The sequence below is a fragment of the Hippichthys cyanospilos genome, chromosome 20, assembly GCF_059441005.1.
Source record: "Hippichthys cyanospilos isolate Australia breed blue-spotted pipefish chromosome 20, RoL_Hcya_1.0, whole genome shotgun sequence".
NCBI lineage: Eukaryota > Metazoa > Chordata > Actinopteri > Syngnathiformes > Syngnathidae > Hippichthys > Hippichthys cyanospilos.
The window spans coordinates 5172607-5194453 of record NC_142388.1 but is presented as its reverse complement, the minus strand read 5'-3'; the positions used below and the strand labels follow the sequence as shown (position 1 = coordinate 5194453).

Here is a 21847-nt window from a genome sequence, read left to right as displayed (position 1 = left end):
GAGCGCTAAAACTAATAGACATACTTTACACTTCACAACAACATTATCAAAAATGATTACGCCAAACTACTTGAGCAGTTTTTGTCGTCCTTCATTATTTAAATGGCTTTTAGGATGCTTTTTCTAGTCTTTCTTCCATGGCCATCTGGAGGCAGTAAAAGACGGACTGATAAATAAACTGTTCAATGAGAGGTGGCCGCTCCTCCAGCTCATCAGTACGACACTAATATCAGCTGTTCCTGGCAGATGATAAAGAATCGCACTGTGAGTACTGTTTAATTAGCTTTTACTTTAGCAGCTAAACTTTTGTGTTCAATCCATTGCTGAAAAGATTCAAGCATTGCAAAATAGATGCAGTGAATGGAAATGCTTCATTTTATGTTTCTATCCCCAAAATGAACTTTTATTCATTCTTATTATATAAATGTGTTGGAAAATAAAGAATAATTTGTAGTGCTTCAGATAACATGAGCACTTCCATGAAAGTATCCCTTGTTAATGCCGCAGTAAATAACTTCCTGGTAATTATATTTGGTTGAATCCTGATTTGGATGCAAACTTTGACTGGAGTTTGTCACTCTCCGTTGACATGTTCAGACGTGTCCTGCTCCTGCAGTGTCTCTTTAAAAGGCGCAGCCGTGCAGGAGCAGGATCCACCAGGGGGGCTGGACCTTGATCGCCTTGCACGCTCGTAGCTGAGTAATATGCATGTGTGTGTGCTTGTGCGTGTGTGTATGCGTGTTTGAGTGTTCTAGAGAACACGTCGAGATACAGTACAGTAGTAAGCCGGAGTGAGGTGGCAGTCTTGGAAGGAAAGAGAAGGCGATGGCGTGCGCGCGACTTTTCAGGACGTTTTGAAGTCTTGCTTTCTTCGGACACTCGAGGTAATGCAATTCGTGTCCGTTTTGGAACTTAATGCATTTTCACGATTTCATTTGTGTCTCCTCCACAGGCGTTTAATTAAGAACAACAACAAAAAAAGAAAGACTGCGAGTTTGGAGCGCGCGCGCGAGCCTGCAGTGGAATAGCAACAAAGAACGGGAGCGCGCATTGATGGGACGCGACTTTGACAGCTCTCGGTTTCGTCGCTGCTAAAGTCGAAAAGTAAGCAAGGACACGATGGCCGAGGCCGCGCTCCCCGACGCCGTGGCCATCGACCCGGACTTCGAGCCCCAGCAGCGGCCGCGCTCCTGCACCTGGCCGCTGCCCCGTCCGGATTCGAGCGCCGCCAAGCCGGACGCGCACGACATCATCCCGGAGGAGGAGGACGACGACGAGGAGGGCGCCCGGAACCAGCACCAGCGCGCGATCGTGATCGGCGGCGTCTCCGGTGCCGCGACGGACGAGCAGAGCGGCGGCAGCCCATTGGCCGACGGAGCGCTCTCCTCGCCCGGCCAGGAGAGCGGCGGCTCGCCGCTCTCGGCGAACTCTCCGCCCGCCTCCTCCGGGGCGCTCGCCTCGGGTGGCTTGGCCGTGCAGCAGACCCCCAGGAAGGCTTCGTCTCGCCGCAACGCCTGGGGGAACCTATCCTACGCCGACCTCATCACCAAAGCCATCGAGAGCGCTCCGGACAAGAGACTGACGCTGTCTCAGATCTACGACTGGATGGTCAGGTCCATTCCCTACTTTAAGGACAAAGGAGACAGCAACAGCTCGGCAGGATGGAAGGTAAGGAGAGTCTCACTCGCGCACACGCGCAACTCCGTCTGCCCGGTCCCCCCTCCTTCCTCCATCAAAACAAAAACAAAAAAGCATGTGCCTTGTCAACAGTGCACCTTATTGGCTTTCGCAATCAGCGATACATTCGATTACATTTGTCTTTGCACCCTTTACACCACATGTGGCAATCTCCAGTCCTCGAGGGCCGGTATCCTGCATGTTTTCGACGTTTCTCTCTCTCCAACGTACCCGATTAAAATAATTGGCTAATGAGCTAGCTCTGCGGGAGCTTGAAAATGTATCCCAATCATTGAATCAGGTATGTTGGAGAGAGAAACATCGATTAAATGCAGGATACCGTCTCTCGAGGACTGGAGTTTGAAAGCTATGCTTTACTTACGGACGTTTGCCACATTAGTCACGGGAAAAAAATCCTAGTGGTTAATTATAGAGTGCTAAACGTGGCCGATTGACTCATTAACCCTCCTGATATTCTGTGGGTCTAAATGACCCATTTGAACGCTAAAGTAAATATTGAATATTTCGGAAACGTTTTGATAATCATACATGACCCCGGATCAAATTGACCCAATTGACCCATAGACATTATTGCTGATCCTGAGAAATGAAAATAAAACACTGGGTAAAACCAAATATTGGATTTGGATTATACACATTTTGTTCACATTTGGGTGATTTTTAACATCCCGGGTCAAAGTGACCCTGAGACATTATTGCCGCTCCTTGCAAACATGCACAACAGTAAAGTCAGTAATAGTATTAATCATAATAATAATGTGAAACAACCAGCTGTATATTTTTTAATATCGACTGTTTATTGTTTTCAACTGTCAAATTAAATGAAATGCATTTTCATTCTACATATATATTTACACATATTTTTCTACAGACATATGTATGTATTTATGTACAGTATGTCTATACAGGTATGTATGTGCGTGTGTACAGGTATGCATATATACACATACAGGTATGTAGCATGTATATGTACAGTATATGTAGAATGTATGCATATGTATACCGTATATATACAATATGTATGGTGATATCTACATACACAAATACTCTAAATGTAGCTTGATAGATGCATTATTCGAGTATAGATAGAACCTAATATAATATACAAAATACTCAATATACAGTAGATATACAAGCATTCCTAGTCATTAAAAAAACTCCTAACACAAACAAAAACAAAATGAACATTAGTGCAAAATGTACACTACAACACAAGTCCGGCGTACCACGCCGTGGCACGTGGCAGAGGATTTTATTCGATTATAATGAACCGATGAGCTGAACTGACCGTATTATGAACACTAGACAAATGTTTATTTGTATTTAAGCTCAAGTGCGTGTGTGAGTGTGGGAGGGCCGAGGTGTCCATTTGTTGCTCATTTGATGAAAAACATGCTTTCGAATGGCAGAATCAAGCATGAATGATACTTATTTACATTTTTTATCGTACAACATAGAGCTGTGGTAAGTTACATATTTCCATGTGTATAATGTGATTTTATGGCATACAGTCCAGTGACTTTGCCCAAAGTCAACTGGGATAGTCTGCCTTAATGAGGACTATCACCCCAAAAAAAAAAAAAGACTGGACCCATTTTTGTCCTATAAGCATCTATTCATAAAGGCGAGCCTGTCGAAGTGAGGTAGCAATTTGCCGTACCTTCACCCAATTAGCTCCTTTTATGTATCAAGAGACGTATTAATTTACTCCTAAATGCAATCATGTGGTTTAAGTGTTGTCGAAACGGTATGACAGGAGCAGCTCTCACTCAAAATAAAACAGCGTAGGTGTGCCTAATGATACGTCCGTTGGTGACGTAAATGCAGAGCTCCTTTGTTTCTCCCGTTGCGAGCCATGTGCATGACAGTCGCCCTCCCGGGCGCGGAGAGACAGACAGCGAGAGACGTTGTAACCGGTTTATCTGGAAACACACTAGCCTAGTTTGTGTGCCTCCCAACGGCATTCAAGTTAATTCATTCATAATGGCAAGGACAGAATGTAAACATTGCTGGCCGATGGTAATACAAGCCTGGTGGTGAGATCTCTCACCCAGGTGGAAAAGAACTCAACCAGTAAGAAGAGTCCTTTGCTTTCATCTTTCGGAACAGATGCCGCAACCGCATGCATCGCCCTGTTAACTATTTGTTATGTAAACTCCTAGCGAGGAAGCGTCTGTGTCTTAGGTCAGGTATGAGCAAGGTCGCGGATTACGTAACGAGTGTGCTGTTGGGACTTTAGGTGAAGCTTTTGAAGAGCGAGGTTTGAAAGAGAAGGATCAGGAAAGGTGGGAGGGGAGGCCAAAGATGTGTGTGAAGCAGGGGCGTGCAGAGGGGTGGGCCAATGGGGTGGCAAGATCCTCCAAATTAACTCATTCACGGCCAACCCTGTAAAATTACATCATTACGTCCAATGCCGTCAAAGGCAGTGAATGAGTTGATTTTCAATTTCGGAGGTGGAGTACAAAACCCGGTGTGCTGCTCAAAAGTTTGGAAACACCCTCTAATTCATTCATTTTTTCATGATATTTTATTCCCCCAGACCGATACGAGTACTCAATGCTTAAATAGTCACAGATATAAATACTAAGAACTGATACCACCGGTACCTTTTGATACATAAAATTTCCATACATTGTGTGATTGTGGGGCAACACGTTAGCAGATTGCTTAGCACATCAGCCTCACAATTCTGCGGTTCCAGATTTGATTCCACTTGTTGCCTTCCTCTGTGGAGTTTGCATGTTCTCCCCGTGCCTGTCTGTGTCCAACCTCCACCAACTCAAGCACAAGAAGCCCAGTGCATGAAAATGGATCTAATCATACCGAAAGCAAAATGTTAGGATTAAAAATGGGATAAACAAAAAATGGCCTTTATTTATGTCTGTAATTAATTGATCACTTTTAATCTCTTAATCTGACAACTCTAATTTGTAGTCATGTATTTACAGAAATTAAGGCCATCTGTCAGACATTTATGGCTTTAATTCCCAGTTGTAGAATGACCACAAGTATCGGCCACCAAAGTTTCACAAACTTGACGCCAATAAAAGCTTCCCAAATTTTATGTGATACGGCAAAAAAAAACAAAAAAAAAAACCGTTTGTTTGTGTGCGTATGTCAAGGCTGGTTTTAGTGCTACCATGCCAGGGGTCATCACCCCTGGAATTTCGGGCATGAGGACCAGGCTGCGAGGGTCCGAGGGGTTTAGTGTTACGCCTGATCTGTCCATAAATCTTGGTGGTCTTTTTTTAGTCCGCTACCAAAACGTCAACACATTCTCGCTTGGACAGAATACACACATAGGCATTTTTGTCACCTGATGTCCTCACATACCATAATGAGCAAAGACGAACTAATTTTCTGGTGACACCCCCTCCCCATGCCGTACAGTTAACTGGACCAGGGCACCTTTTGTTGAGGAGATTTGCTGAGCAAATCCTAGTAATCCCGCTGGGTTTCTCTCCCAGGTTGCTTCTTACGTCACTTCATATCTCTCGTTGGTGAAGCATTAACCTCGGCAAAACTAGGTCAAGACAAGTATTAGTAAGTCAAGGAAATATCTGATCACCTTGTGCAACTTCTTCAACTAATACAAATTCTTGTCGGGGATCTTAAAGTTAATATCATGTGGTGAATGGGCATGGAACCATTGCAGGTTGATCATGATCAGATGTTACTTGTGTAGGAGCCATGGAGCTTCTGAAATATGTTCTCAGAGAAACGTCAGGCATTAGGGGAGGTGGCACTGACCCTCAAAATAGTACTTGTAAACGCACTTGTGTGTGCGCGACGTAAATCGGAAGATTAGGCGCATCGGCGTGTATTTGTGTGTAAGCGCGCGTGTGTGTGAGAGAAAGTATTCCTGGCTGCAGTGAACTTTGTGCTCTGGTGTTACTTAACCCCGCTTTAACTGGCTGCCTCTTCTCAGCAGCCGCCCATCACAGGCCAAGACCAAGTTATGTCACAGCATTTTGAGCTGTGAGCCCCCCCGGTACGCAAGGAAAATCTCAAGCGGTCCGTGTAGATAAAAAGTTTGGAGGCCGCTGCTCTACAGTACGTATTTAGTTTTAATTAGCTGGCTATGTCGAATCTTTTTTTATTAATGCTGCGGGCCGCTGAAAAACGAATGACAAGCCGCAAATGGCCCCCGGGCCGCAGTTTGGACATCCCTGGCCTAATCCTATCACTTTCCCTAAGATCAACCAAAATCTAATTCAAACCTATACTCTAAAAGCAAGTCTTGACCCTCAAACAAAGTCTGAACTTGTGGAGTCCACCAAAATGGTCCCCACAAGTCAAAGAGGTCCAAACAAAGACAGTAAAAATCGGGATTTGGTCCCCACCTTGTGGCAAAACCACAGTGTGTGCGCGCACACCCATCTAGTCACTAATTTCACTTTAAGAAGCTCAAACGGTCGTTCCGCATCCGTTATGGGGCGACACGTCAATCTCCTCCTCCACCGATAACAGCTGAGCCCCCTCGCCGTCTTTTTAACCTTTGCATACTTCCCCGCATGGGCAGACATGCACAGACGTATGCGGAGAGCTTGCCTGCTCATGTTCGGGCTCATCGGCGCTGAAACAGGCTCCTGATTACGCACGGAGCGTCAAATTGCGAAAAAGATGGGAAACTAAAGGTACCGAGGAGGATTAGGGCCAGTGAAGAAGAAGAAAACGAAAAGTTCTCTCACATCCGTAAGGATTTTAAAGTCAGAATTCTCACTTCAACATCAGAATTATCATTACATAATATTATAGATTTATATAATAATCATTTTAAAGTCCTGACTTTAAGATGGTTACCCTGACTTTAAAGTGAGAATTTCCAGGAAAAATTCAGAATTAACCATTTAAAGTGAGAAATCTCGCTTTAAAAGGGGATTTATGACCTTATTGTCAGAATTCTATGAAGTTACTTTAAAGTCAGAATTCTGACTTCAAATTTCTCACGTTAAAGTCTGACTTTAGTCAGGAGTCGTTCAAAGATTTCGATGATTGGCTTAGCCTGGACTCCCATAATGCAAGTCTTCAAAAGTCATAATGCTTTAATTATGACTTAATAAATATTCCTTTTGCAATGTCATAAATGATATGAAAATACAATTTCTTAATTGAAAATACCGTACTTTTGCTGTTTTCGCATTTTTACGATTTTTGTCCATAAAGTTTCTATTTGACGACGTTACGACCCTTTCAAAGTCAGCCTAAATTGGCTTATAATAAAGCCAGGCTAGTAAAAAATCCCCATACAACCAAGGGTTAATCATTCATTTTTTTTGCAGCACGTCATCTCTTTTTTAAAGTAATATGTCAGCAGAAGAGTAACATAAAGTAGAGATCGCTGCTTAACCCACATAAGTACAGTAAAGAAGTCTTCTACTTGTCCTTGTTCTTGCTTGGAAGACAATCATGCGGGCGTTGTGCCCGAGTGAAGGAACCCCACATAAGAAGGCAAAAACAAGAATAAGGGAGGGAGGGGCCGAGTTGAGGCAAATTAACAAGCTTTTCTCCCAAAATGGTGTAATACAAGTGCCCTCTGGCTGTGATTCCCAATGGACTGGTTTGTGTGAGTGTGTGAGGCCAAAGGGGAGTGGGGATGCGGAGCGTGGGGGGGGCGCCGGGTTATGGGAACTCACCAGCTTCAGGCACCCCTGAATAGTGTCACCCAGCGCAGTCAACCTCAAGGCTCTGTTCTGGTTCCTTTTCCAATCAATGGGCACAGAAGCTGAATCATGCATTCATGTTTCCAAGAGATTCTTTTCCGATTCACCTCCAGGTTTTGCAGCCTGTGGCAATGACTATTTTTACATCACAGGCCAAAGCAGAAACGTACAAGGAGTGGGAGAAAATATCGATATTGCCGCTGCCCTCCGTCCGTTTGGTCAACAAAGCCGAACGATCAATAGGAACACATTTCATTACGTCATGCGAAGCAACACGGGCCAGTTGGCAATGTCACTTAGGGAAGAAACACGACACTCGTGTGTGTAGTACATTAATGCTGTGGTCCGCCATTTTTTTTTTTCGGTTGGGACACCACGTGTCTGCACTCCATTGATACGAATGAACCATTTTGGGAACCGTTGGTTTTCTATCAGGTGCAAAGCTATTTAGTCTGATTTAATCAATTTTGGGTAGTGGTTTCTCCAGACGGATTTTATCCAACAACTCCAGAAAATAAATTATCTTTTTTCTTTCTGGCTTGTCTGCTGGAAAAGTTGCATCACAATTGACAATATGTCACCTAAATGCCATTTATGTTCCAATTGATTTGCTCTTTAACTCAATTGAACTCGAAAGACATATTTAACATTTTATTTTAAGAGTCCAGAATTTCAATCCCAGGTACTTTCCGTATTTTCCACACTATAAGGCGCACCTAAAAGCCTAATTTTTATAAAAAAAAATCTGATGGTGAGCCTTATAATCAGGTGCGCCTTATATATGGCTCAATATTGAGATTGTGATTCGTAGATGGGGAATGAACTCAAAGTAAGCTTTACCTGTTTCTTTTGTGTGTTTACAGTTGAACATTGAGTTATTATGCTTTTGAGAGTTTAGAGATATTATTTGAGTTATTATTGTTATTACTTTGAGTTATTATTGTTATTACTTTGAGTATTACTATATTATTCTTGAAAAAGTTTTAAAATATGTCATTAATTGAGTGTGCGCCTTATAATCCGGTGCGCCTTGTATATGAAAAAAGTTTTAAAATATGTCATTGATTGAGGGTGCGCCTTATAATCCAGTGCGCCTAATAGTGTGGAAAATACAGTATTTATTTTTATTGCAAATAGGTGAGAAGCAGGAGTACACACTTAAGATCACTAGTTCCAATTGTGGTCGACCACTTGTTCATCATTCCATTACTAAGTCGAATTAGATGCTTTTAATGCCATAAAAGGAAATGCACTGCTTTTTTTCAAACATTCAATCCCAAAAGGACAGCTAAACCACGAACTAGCACCGACAAAGGCCGATCAACCGGTCTTTTCAATTTAAAAATTCCCTCTGAACTTTCCCCACAAGATTTCATCGAATCTTCTGGCCAAAGTTCAGCCGCAGAATGTTAAGTAACGATCACGCGCATCTTTTAATAAGAATCAAACGGCCGTGGTGAAAGCAAAAAAAAAAAATTCCCGATTCCGCCGTAGTTTCTGTCCTCGCCCACCCCGCACGACCTGCTCTCTGTTCAAAGGCGCCTCTCAATTATTCAATACGCTCAGGAGGAATTCAGAATGCCGTATTAATTTTTAAGAGCTGTTCTTGGCTAAAGGCACATGTTATTTTTTGCAGCGTCTGTCTCTGGTTCCCGCCCTCCAACCTCCGTCCCTCATTATTTTCCTGCTAGCGTCCTCATTTGTCTGGATATAAAATGCCATGTAGGCAAACGAAACAAGCTGCTGAGCTTGCTGCGGCTCTTCAAACTCGTTTAGGGTTCAAATGAAAGGTGATAGAGATTTGACGAGTTTTTATCCGTTTTCCACAGCGCTTATTCTGAGTGACTTTTGCCGATATGCTTTTCAATCATTTATTGACCGCCGGTAAAACAGGAAAAGATTGAAACGCAATAGGCATGCTCATGCTGCTGTCAACCACAGCTCACGCTCACACCCAGACTCACCCACAACACCGGCCAGCCCACTAGGCTCCGCCTCTTAAAAACATGTATGGAAACGCAACGTGTGCGTTATTTTCTATAAATCTGTCGTTTTTAATATGTTTAAAAGTGTTTTGAATGTGTGTTTTGATAAATTTAAGTGTGTTTGACTATATCAGAAGGCTAAACTATCAAATGTATTTATGGATGTTTAACAATCAATTAATCGTCAAATAAATAATAAATAAATCATTTAGAGATCTAGAATTGTCCAAATACTCAAAGTTTTGTTTTTATTTTTTATTTTTTGTGCTCATTCACTGCCATTGACGACTATTGACGTCAAAAGATCCATTTTAACAGGGCAGCAATACAAGCAAAAAAAAAATAGCTGGACTGGCAGTGAAAAAGCTACAATAATAAAGGAATGGAAATAAAGCAAAATATTTGCAAACATCTGCTTCTACACATAAACATGTTTTGTGGAAACTTGTTTTAGTCGCAGCCCTCCCAAAATTAACTGTTGCGCACCCCCCAACCTCTCTTAATTGCACTCACTGCTTGTTTTTGTGCAAATTAAAGCCAAAGCATCTTGCGGTATATATTTCGAGCCTGTTGAGTCGGTGAGTTTCTAACGGAACTTGCTGTCAAAGCAGGCTTCTCCTGCTCCAAACGAGCAGCTCAGCACTTTGGTTGGCGGCAGATTACGCTGATCTCTTTTCCACTGTTGATGCGTAAACGTAATGTTTCGGTCTGGTAATTGAAGCAAAGTGCATCGCTGAAGTGGCAAAAAAAAGTCTAACACAGCCAAATAACGTGTTACAAAAACTTAATCACTTGGAACTTCTAAATGTAGTGAACTTGCCATACCGAGTTTCATGCAGTTTTATCATGGTTGTGACATTTGAGGCTTCAAAGTTTTAAACAGCATCGAAAAAACTACTTTGCTTTGAAAATATCATTTAATATTATTACTCCAGTCAATAAGATGCTGGTCATATTTTTTATAGAGAAAAGAACGTATGTTGTGAGTGTTATCTGTCTACATGTGTTGCTCCACCATTATTGTTCACATATCTTTTGCTTATAGGAGAAGTTCTCAAACTTTTTGGACCACTTTTTGGAGAGAAAATTGTCCAAGCAACCCACAGTGGAACTTTGTTGTATCCATGATATTGTGCTACGCTGTCTTTATTGCCCTTAAAAGGACTTTGTATTTGCATGCCCGTTTATAACAAGCTCTGCAAACGCCCCCAGGTTTACATACTATACTTTACGTCGGGTTTCCTCTGCAAAAACAGAGATATCCCATGTGATAACCAAAGCATGTTTGCACTGCGGCCACCTATCTCAAATCTGTTTACATTTCTTGAACCCAAAGCCATCAGCTTTGCCCATTTTCTTGTCCTATGCAAGACGTCCTGCGTTAAGTTTAGACACTTTTCAACAGATGGGAAAAACGTCCACCAAATACTTGCCCGACTGGAAATTCATGTTAAACATTTGCACGTCCTTGTACAAAACAAATGAAACATGTTGAAGCGCAGAAATTACACCATAAAAGACACGTCTGGAAATCTCTTTACACGAGACGGAAAGACTTTTTTTCACACTGTGCATGCGAACATGCAACACAGAATATTTGCGCTGGTTCGGAAAATGTTTGGGTGTTGCTCATCATAGCGTCTGATTGCTTGTCAAGCAAATTGGGAGGGTGCTTATAGTTTACTAGCACTGATAAGAGCCACACACCGTCCTCACGCTCTAAATACAATTGGGCCAAAAAATAATTCAATGATGAGTTAAAAAAGTTCATTTGACCCAACCTTTCGGCAAATGTTTTGGTTTTTTTGAGCAAACATTCCAGAAAACTGACCCAAATATTGGGCCGTTCTTTTATTGACTCATAATTGGCTTATACGCCCCTTTGACGCTATCCCAAAGGCAAATTTGTTTGCGAAAGGATTGACAGTAGAGCCACTGCAGTTTCTCGCATGAGCATAATTTGATGCATCAACAAGGAAGATTAAAAAATAAATAAGAATGTAATTAAATATTCTGCCCAATAAACGGGAACATTTGACTTGGCAAGATGAATTTAGCGATCTTTGGTCTTTTTGCAGTGATGCCATTGATCCAATGTAAAAGTAGCTCCACAATATTGTCTAAAATCGGCACAAACTGCCAGTTTGGCTTTAAAAGTTTAATTTGTTTTTCTTCAGAGTCCGTCTCTTTCGATTACTCGGCCAAGACAACGTGGCATCACTGAATCGGCAAAGACGGGGCTGAGCGGCTCGTCCTGATTAACAATGAATCGACTACGGCCAAGATTTCTGTGTCAGGAAAGGGAGGGGGTCGACTTGATGGCAAACGATAAGGGGGGGGGGGGGGGGGGGGGTGTTCAATCTCATTGCACATTCCTTCTCATTTGTGCTTCTAGTCCAGATTGACGGCTGTGAATTAAATTAGGATTAACCATTTTTGTGGCCTGCTTGATTGAGCTAATCCAGTTGTGCTTGTTTGTGAGTGTATGTCTGTCTGTATTTATACATGCACCCCGACTTTGCATATTTTAACTACATGGTCCAAAAATTAGCATCTACTTGAGTAGAGGTGCATATTTTATATTCAAGTAGATGGCAAGGCAGCCACTATTTAAGGAAGTACAATAAACATGATCATTTTTCCATAGCGGTTTATTATTTGCGACTGCTATATTATTGATTTTCAAATATATTTTTATATGTAATTTTACGTAAATTGTAGATTTTTTTGCTTCCGATATGTTTACAGTGTGTTTGAATGGTTCAAAGTGCATGGGTGGAGTAAAAAAAATAAATAAATAATAAAAAGCTACAACTCAAATGTTCCACATCCTTCACGCGTCATTAAAATAGGGGAATGATGATTTTTGTTTCCTTTTAGATGTTGGGTAATTAGCTCCCATAATGGTAGAAGGCGGAGCTTGTTGCTAGCCTCTAACAAGCGCTAATCGCAATTTAGAAAGTTCAGGGGCAGAAATGAAAACGGAAGTGAATATGTGAGTTGCCTGTCCAGTGAATGGTAAATTTAACTTAAACGCCCCTTTGCTAAACATAAAGTATGAGGAATTCTTTGAAAGAAGCTTGTATACCACAGAAACAGTTCAAGTTTAGCCTCCCACATAAATGCAAAGCACCCAGCCTGATCCAACAATTTGCATTAAAGACACTAATGGTGTGCACCATGGATAATGTCCTATTTTAATGTTCATAAGTTAACCTTTTTTGAGCCAAGCCAAATTTTTTTGTATTTCAAAGATTTTTTTACTTGCCTCAAATCAAGATTCAAGATGCACTCAATTTTCATTGCACTGCCCAACAAAATAGACTTAATTGGGTCGAGCCACCCAAGAAAAATAGAAAGACATCGATAACAAGTTGTAGAAGACAACAAGGCCAATCAGGATGCGCCCAAGGAGTATCTCTCCGAGATCATGGAGGAAAGAAAAAAGAAAAAAAAAACAGTCTTTAACCATGCCCCAATAAAAGCACAGCATAAACCTGAAAAAAAAATCCTTGCACATGCCTGAACAAAAAAAAAAGACAACATGGTTTGCTGTCTAAACAATGATTTTTTTTCACAGTAAATTTTGGATGAGATTAAAAAGAGATTAACTAGATTAATTAATGATCACTTTTAAATAATATCTGTTTTTGTTGTTTGTTTGCTTTTTAATCTCATGAAAGCACTAATTTATACCGCCTGTCATCCAAAGAAAATGTAATCCAACTTTATTGGAAATACAGGAGATGAGCTTCGATTTCATTTCCCCTCTCATGTTAGCAGTTATGGTTTATGGTGTCGAGGCAAAGATTTGTTTGCACACCTGGCTTTTATGGAAGTGTGTGTGTGTGTGTGTGTGTGTGTGGGCGGGTGAGGGGGTGGTCGTGGGGATTGATAAGGGAGAGCAGATACAGTATACAAGGGAGTCAATATGGGTCAATCTAATTGGTTTCCTTGCTGACAGCGCAATACGTGACGTGAACTTTAACTGCCAATGGACCACTTGCTTTGATTGCTAAAAGACGTCACAGCCAAAATTTCTCGCTAACCAACTTGAGTCTGAGAGTGTGTGGTGGGTGTAATCCGAATCCGGGGCGAGCCTTACCTGACGAAAGGGAAAGGTCACGCTAGGCGCGGTGTCCCGGAGACCCCGACAGAAAGGTCGCAGAAGATCAGTGGCCCGCAAAATTTCTCCGCGAATTTGACGGGAGAGTGTTGCATTTGCTGCAGAGGTTTAAAACATAAATGCGGCTACAGCGTCGACCTTAAAAGAGGTTACGGGTCAGCTCCTCGCAACGGGTGGACGTATTTGAGTGAAGAACATTAGATCTACTTAAGTATTTTGTGAAATCCGATACAAACTCATTAATAAGAAAAGAGCATTTTCTGACAGCAATTAAAAGAAGCAAAGTGTGGCAAGCAGTAGCGGCCTGTGCAGAAAAGCCCAAATCCGTACACACGGTGCAATGGATTCCGGGGGATTTTTTTTTTGAAAATTAAAGGATTTTAAGTACGCTTCCGGGTCCCGAAAATTTAATGTGTGTTTAATTGGAGAAACGCTCACATTGTCGGATGTTTTACTGATAGTTTATCACAGTTTTGGGGAGAATTTTGAACTCATTAATTTGTATGAATGTTTCTAAATGCATTTCAATGGGTGGCTATAAGATACAAATTTTAGCTATTCTTGGACTGTACAGTAAATAAACAAGTTGTTTAAATAGATTTGTCCATCTCATTGGATAAATCAATATAAGTCAATATATACTCAAAGTCCATTAAAACGTCCTGTCGAGCGGGCTATTTAATATCTTTATCTAAAAAAATTCAGTCTTCCCCATATCAGAACGGTTCAACACAAACTGTTTTATTAAAACCAAGCATCACATCTGAGAGGTGGACAGTTTAAGGAATTCGAATTGAATTTCCAAGCAGTTGAAAAGAGATCGCGCCACAAATGAAGTTCTAAAGATCAATCAGACAATTTGACAGGGGCTCCATCACTTTCAAAAAGGTTGGGAATGAGTGCTCGAAAACGTAGTTTGATTCAAGCGGGCGGTAAAAGCGCAGGGCATTTTAAGGTAACGTGTGCATGAATGACTCTTAAGCGTAATTACTGGCTCCACGTGGTCAGACTGCTGGATATGCATTCTGCGGGAGCTCACTAAGAAGCTTTGCGAGTAGTTGGAGAGCACTTTACATGATCCAATCGGCATCTTCCTCCTCCTCCTCCCTCAACTGGTCTTTTCTGGCTAGCCAGGGCAGAATGGGGAGAATGGCCAGTGGTGTGTTACTATGTGTTGCTTATGAGAGCATGAAATCCCTCCAAAGCCTCCAGGCACATTCAACCATCCACACAGCTCTATTTTACACACAGAATGGAGGCCATATCATTAATGTGTGTGTATGTGTGTGTTTGAGGGCATTGTAGGTGCATGCATGTGTGATTCCTCTCTGCGTGCGGCTAGCTCATCCCGGCGTTCCCACGGCGACCCTCCTCAGCAGCTGCCCATCAATCACTCGGAGCTCCGCTGCGGAGAGGAACCCGGGAACGTAGACGTTGACCCCCGGGATCTGCAGCATGGCAAAAAACTTTGTGGGGGACAGAATGGGGAATACGTACGCAAACACAACACATGGGGGAGGGGGAGGGGGGGCAGTCAGTCAGTCAGTCAGTGTGCATGCATAGAGGAATAGTCTCAAACACACATCTCTTATGTCAGTGGCTCAAGGCTTTTGTGTGTGAAGGGGCCCTTCTACAGTGGAGGCTTTGTGCCTGCTATGAATACGTAGGCGAATTTGTGTGTGTGTAGCGCTGGGTCCAGAGGGTGTACGGGGGGGGGGTGCAGGGCTGATGCAGGGGAAAGCCCTCTGCCTCAGCTGTTGTTATACATTTTCTGACTTTCACCCCCACCACACTTTCCTCCTCTTCTACAATTGGTCACAAACGCTATTTACCGACTGTCCTTCTGAGAACCAGCCTATTCAATTGTGTCCACTGTAGTAGACGTTTGTCTTTGGTCTATATCCTGACTCATTCGAGTTACACTTGTAGGTCCTAGTGCGCTCAAAAAAGGACATTATGGCCTTTCCGATGATGTATCATATGTCTCTGTGGAATGCCATTCACTTTGCTGTCTCGCTGAGAAAAAAGGACACAACATAAGACGCAAATGAACAGTTGGGGTCCCAGGAGGAAATATAAACCCACATTCAAATATTGCAAATTAATACATGTCATTAAACTAGTATACAATAAATAAACTAAAAAAGAAAACGGAAATTGCATTATATCCTTTTTAGATCCATTTCTTTCATTTGTGTCCACTGCATTGGACATTTGTTTTTCTTCTATAGGTTTTGACTCCATTTCATTCCATTCATTTTTCTTTGCTGTCTTGCTAAAACTAAATCAATACTTCACACAAAGGAATAGGCTGGAGGATATACAGTCTCTTAGATGAAACCCGTTCAATTAAATTGTGTCCACTATAGTGGACATTTGGTTTTTGGTCAATATCTTTTGACTCATCTGAGTTACCCTGATAAATCCTAGTGAGCTCAGTAGTGGACAAGCTGGCCTTTCCAATGGTTTATCTGGGTGGGATGCAATTGACTTTGCTGTCTCTGAGAATAAAGGAGACAAAAATGGACACAAACAAATAAGATACATCTCAGGAGGATATGGTTCATCGTTCCCTTTTCAAGCTATCATGTTTTCATCTGTTGTTGTTCCATGTGTAGTAATTGTTTTGAACGCCTATGCTAGTTTTTGTTTCTACATGGTGTTTTCCAATATAATTTAGCATTTAGGTCCTACTTTTTTTTTAAATAGATACTTTTAATTTCCGTTTGCCTCAATAATCAGTTTTATAGTAAATTTCAGTTTGGAGTGATGCATAAACAGCTTGCAACAAGTACACTTGGCATGTTTTGGAGAACTGAGATGACATTGATAAACTGTACTGTTTGAGGCTCTAATTAAAGGGAGTTTTGCCTTACATTTCTGGATTGATTGCATCTTAGCATGAAAGGTCGTTTTTAGCAGACACGACTAGCACTAAAAACCGCAGACCTCGGAAACTTGTGATTTAAACTCTGAGCAAAGGTCATTTCCAAACTTTGCTTCTTACCGTTACACTTGATATCAGCCAGCCGGTTGCAAATTGCCAAGTTTAGACATGCTCTTTGTTGACTTTGAGAAAACAAAAGGTATTCTTGGAAAAAATAATAACTTCAAGCAGAATTAGATAAGGACCGGGAAGAAAGTGATTGCGTGTAAAAACAGGTTCTGCTGACTGCTGCTGACCATACAATAATCTAAGAAGCACACATAACGTGTGGACATTGTCTTATCTTTCATTTTTTTCTGAGATTTTCAGCATTCTGACACACACGACTGTAGTTCTTGATTTAAAGAGTGTTTTCTAAGCCTTTACTTGGCTTGTCCCAATTAGTTTATGACTTTTGTTTGTTTCATTTCCTTAAAAAAATCTATGCATTGCAACATATTGCATATTGGCTGTGACAAAGTAAAATTTTGAGAGGGGGAACATTATTATAAAAATGCTACCGCAAGTTAATTTTAGAATTCCATGACAAACATAAATGCAGCAGTCAACATTTTGGGTGTAATGGAGGGGGATTTTTGCACCGAAAAGTGGGAGGAAATATATATATTGTTTAAAAAAAAATTCTAACTAAGTCCCAGTGTCCTCAGTCAAGGACATCTGGCTATTCGGGTGAAATGCAAATTACCGCTGTCCTGCTGACACACAATGAACACAACAGTGGACACAAATGATTCCGCTGGTTAAACAAAACCATTTTATTCTCGACCACATTTGAAGACTCGTACTGGTAGATTCAACCAGCATGCAACACCTGCAGAAATCCGAATCTGACCTCTTTCGGTTTGCATGTCAAAGTGCATAGTGACGCATTGATGCTGCCTTTTTTTTTTTTTTTTAAGCCAGTTGGACGGGTCAATATCGTGCAGGAATCCATTTTCATACGAGCACTTTAGTCAGTACGTGTTCATTATTCATGGTGCTCCATCACCTCCCATAGCCTAAGCTCTATGTGTGCGTGTGTGCGTGTGTGTGTGTGACACAGATGTGTGAGACAGACCTTTGTGGGGCACCGGATCCCCTGAGGACACTCTGGTCCTCGGTTATCGCTTTGCAATGACATCACTTGTGTGCTTGAAAGGCTTTTAGCGGTCTGATTAATGTATGGCCTATTTACATTTGTGTAAGCGTGTGCATGTGTGCCAGCTAGATCTACTTAATCCTTGCATGCGCATTAACATGCAGTATAGGTCACACAATATTGGACAGAGTAGATATGAAGGATGGGTAGATTAGTAGTTTGGCGCTATTAGAGTATTTGAGAAAATTTATTAAATTTGCCCCTTGGTTTCAGCTGGGAAAAAATGAATGAATGTATTATACTAGTAATAATGCCTGAAGGTTGAACACTGATGTTTTCTTGGCTTGGATGCAAATCTCGCCTTTTTTGTGCCACATGATCACTTTTATTCACCGTAATCCATCATTTCCCCAAACCTCCGCACAGTTGCGGGCACTGCATCTGTAAATATGGGTTAGTGTGCCTCATGCTCGCACCACCCCCACTCTGCTTCCCCTCGCTCCTTCCATGCTGCTTTTCTTGGCATTTTTATTGTTTTGCACTTCCTCTTTTTCCTTTTTTTTTGCCACCGCAGCAAAACCCACACAGAGCAGGGTAGAGTAAAGGCCGAGTGGGATAAGATGCAATTTGTGTAAACACATTTGTTTTGGACGCCGGTGTACATTTAGTTGTTATGTAAGCGCTTATTCCCAGTGCCAAGAATGAGTTGGCTGCAGATTGAACTTTCCGTGTCGCCGACTGCCAAGTTGTGTGCAAGTGCATGTGTGTCTTTAGTGAGTACAGTATGAGTGCATCATTATCGTTAAACTGTGTCAAAACGACTCTCAGCCGGTAACTCCAAGCATACATTGTATGTAATAGCCCTGAAGTGTCCGAACATTTTCCCCAATCGAAACTCATTTACTCCCAAACACGTATATTTAAGTTTTTTGAGTCCAGACATTCAATACCAAGCATCTATTGTACCAAGTATACCAATATATATATATATATATATATATATATATATATATATATATGAGAGTATATACCGTATTTTCCGCACTATAAGGCTTATTTTTTTTAAAAAGCTGATGGTGCGCCTTATAAACAGGTGCGCCTTATATATGGATGGGGAATGAAGTGATAAAGTAAGCTTTATCTGTTTCTTTTGGGTGTTTACATTTGAACAAGGTTGCTCATATTGACATTGAGTTATTATGTTATTGAGAGTTTAGAGTTATTACTTAAGTTATTATTGTTATGACTTTGAGTATTACTATATTGTGATTGATAAAGTTTGAATATATGTCATTAATTGAGGGTGCGCCTTATAATCCGGTGCGCCTTATAGTGCGGAAAATACGGTGTGTGTGTGTGTGTGTGTGTGTATGTATATATATATATATATATATATATATATATATATATATATATATATATATATATGTATGTATATATATATATATATATATATATATATATATATATACATATATATACATATATATACATATAGTGTATTCAAAAGTAAGTCTATACTTATATAGGTGTATGTAAATATACGTATGTGAGTATATAGCATGCAGTATATGTGCATACTGCTACACACTGTAGCGCTTTCCCCAAATAGGTCCCCGGTCAGTCCGCAGTTGAGTAAATAAACGCTCCAGTGTACGATGTACCGCTGGAGTCAGTAAAGCCCGCTTGGGCTGGGCCTAAGAAAAGAGCAATGTCAAATACGGGCCACCAATCCCGTCTCTCGGGACGACGGTTCATCTGTCACCACTTGTTACACCATAAGACGAGGAGGCCGGAGGAACAAGTGTCTATATTTGTCCGTCCGAGCCCGGCTCGGCTGCTCTCTCGCCGTCTCGTTCTCATTCGCCGCGACTCCCCTCAGCCAGTCTCGTCTTCCCCTTCTCCTCGCCGGCCCTCCGTATAATTACCCAAAACTGTACGGAGACAGCGGCGCGGCTCCGCAGACAGCCGCCGCCGCCATTGGCTGCTCGGCGCTCCGACTCTGCTCGCGATTGGCCGTGGGCCTCGGTGCGGGATTCAATCAGCTGGGTGGAAGTGTATGTAGGTCAGTGTGTAGCGATGCCCCCACCGCCCCCCTCCCCCCTCCAGCATCTCAGCGCTCTTGTGTTAATTGGCCGCCTTCCAAGTTTGAAAGCCGAGAGAGACTCGAGGCGAGAACGGAGAGACGGGGGATGAAGCGGGGAGGTTAAAAGAGGGAGGCAAGTCGACGGGGGGAGATTTGACATGGGGGGAGGCCTGTTGCACTCAGCGGTGCAATAGTACGGTATGTTCAGCTCTTGTACGCAGGGAACGGATGAAACAAAAATGTTCCCATTTTTGATAGCATGTCTTCTCAATAAGAACGCAGGTGAGCGTTTACTATTCCAGGATACTCATTCGGAATCGTTGCTGGTAAATTGAGGCAAACGTGATACATTTTTATTCAATATCTTTTTTCAAACTGATACCATACATAGTGCCGCAGTCACACCAATCCAGAGGGACCCAGATTTTTTTTTTAAGTTTCTGTGACTGGTATCAGCAGCCTATTTGAATATCCAATACCTTCAGCTCCCCTCTCAAGATTATGGAGTACCGTTGAAGCATTGTCTGTGGGTCACTTTAATGACAGTACCAAGTGTAACGTACATATGCCAATATGTACCTGTGAACCCGCTAATCGTTAAATGTTGACCTTAAATGCTAATGCTAATCATGATTGCTAACTGGTTTGCAAAGGCAATGCATAGAAAATAAATTATAAGTAGTTATATGCAGGGCGGCTCGGTGGAAGAGTGGTTAGCATGTCCGCCTCACAGTTCCGAGTCCCGAGTTCAAATCCAGCTCACTCCAGCTTTCCAATGTGGAAGTTTGCATGTTCTCCCGGAGCCTGCAGTACATGGGCTCTTTCCAGCCACGGCAGGTGTACTGGACACTCTAAATTGTGATTGGTGATTGCTGAACCCCGCCTACTTTGCTGGGATAGGCACCAGCAAAGCCTAGCGACCCTAGTGAGGATCTGCAGCTCTAGAAAATGGATGGATGGATAGTTTTTTAGCACACCTTTTGCGAGAGTGCTTAGAGAGGAGTTTGTGAGAGGCGACTCGTCGCAAATGACGGCAGCAGCTTGTTGGTTTATCTAATCTGCCGGATTGTGACTTTGTGCTCAGAGGGACACGCGTGGCACGCCGAAACGCCGTCACGCCCACAAGCGTGTGTCCTCTTGCGGCTTCATATCCCTATGAATGTTGCTTTTCTCTGAATAATTCACACCATCCTTAATTCTTCCACTGGATTTTACGCCCCCCCTCCCCACACAGCCACACACACTCCCCTCTCTTTAAGTGGTAGTCCTTAGGCGTCGCCCATAGGAGAACGACCCAGACAATCGTCAGACAGAGCAAGTAAATACACTTTACTTCGGCCGGCCATCTTCACTCGTGTCTGTGTGCATCCTTCACGTTAAAAGTATGCCCCCAGCAGTTTATGTTCTCCACAATTCTCCCTGGCCTGCTCGCTTTCTCCACAATTTTTTTTTTTCTTTTTGGAGAGATGCTGTAACCCCGCCCCCTCGCTAAAGTAAACGGAGGCTGGTCTGGCATATTTCCTTTCTTTTTGCCTTCCCTCTGCCCCGGCTCTGAACTCATTACGATGGCGATTCTTCTCTAGCTACCCGTGAGCGCACGCACGCGCATACACTGAGTGACTTTAGCCCAACTCGACCCACCGACTGAGCCAGCCGCTGACCCACTTAGTGAGGAACAGAGCACCAGACGGACAGCAGACTTTCTACTGCGGGGCATTCTGGGAAAAAAAATTGCAGAGACAACAACAAACCTTACACGCGCCCACGCACACTCCATCACACAGTGAGAGTATTTATTTTCCTGGTGATTTTTTTTTCTTTTACAAAAATTCACCTCTTTTAAAGAAAAATGTCTTCCCAGAGACCCCCCTATTCACTTGTGTCCACTACAAAGTCCCGGCGTGCTCAATAGAGGACTTCCCAGCTTTTCCAATGTCTAATGTGTTTACAATTGACTTTGCTGTCATGCTGGGACAAAACGGACACAGCAATGGACACAAATGAATAGGAACAATTGTTAAACAGTAAAACATGGTGGAAATGTGGTCAGAAGCCCCTGTTTAAATTAATTTTTAGTTTACTAAATAATAATGCAACTATTTTAGTGAATAAAGGTAAAATAGGGATGCAGCTACTATGGATTGCACATATATATATATATATATATATATATATATATATATATATATATATATATATATATATATATATATATATATATATATATATATGTATATATATATATGTGTGTGTGTGTCTGTGTG

General features: G+C 42.0%; 1 protein-coding gene across 1 annotated transcript in view; it reads left to right on the top strand.

Annotated features, from left to right (window-relative positions):
* Nucleotides 1-590: 590 nt before the first annotated feature.
* foxo3b (forkhead box O3b) overlaps nucleotides 591-21847 on the top strand; it is a 43947-nt gene continuing 22690 nt past the window's right edge. Inside the window, exons 1-2 of the mRNA XM_088403019.1 lie at nucleotides 591-884; nucleotides 953-1668. Coding sequence (XP_088259145.1) covers nucleotides 1120-1668 — 549 coding nt within the window. The 5' untranslated portion in view covers nucleotides 591-884; nucleotides 953-1119. The remainder of the gene's footprint in view (nucleotides 885-952; nucleotides 1669-21847) is intronic.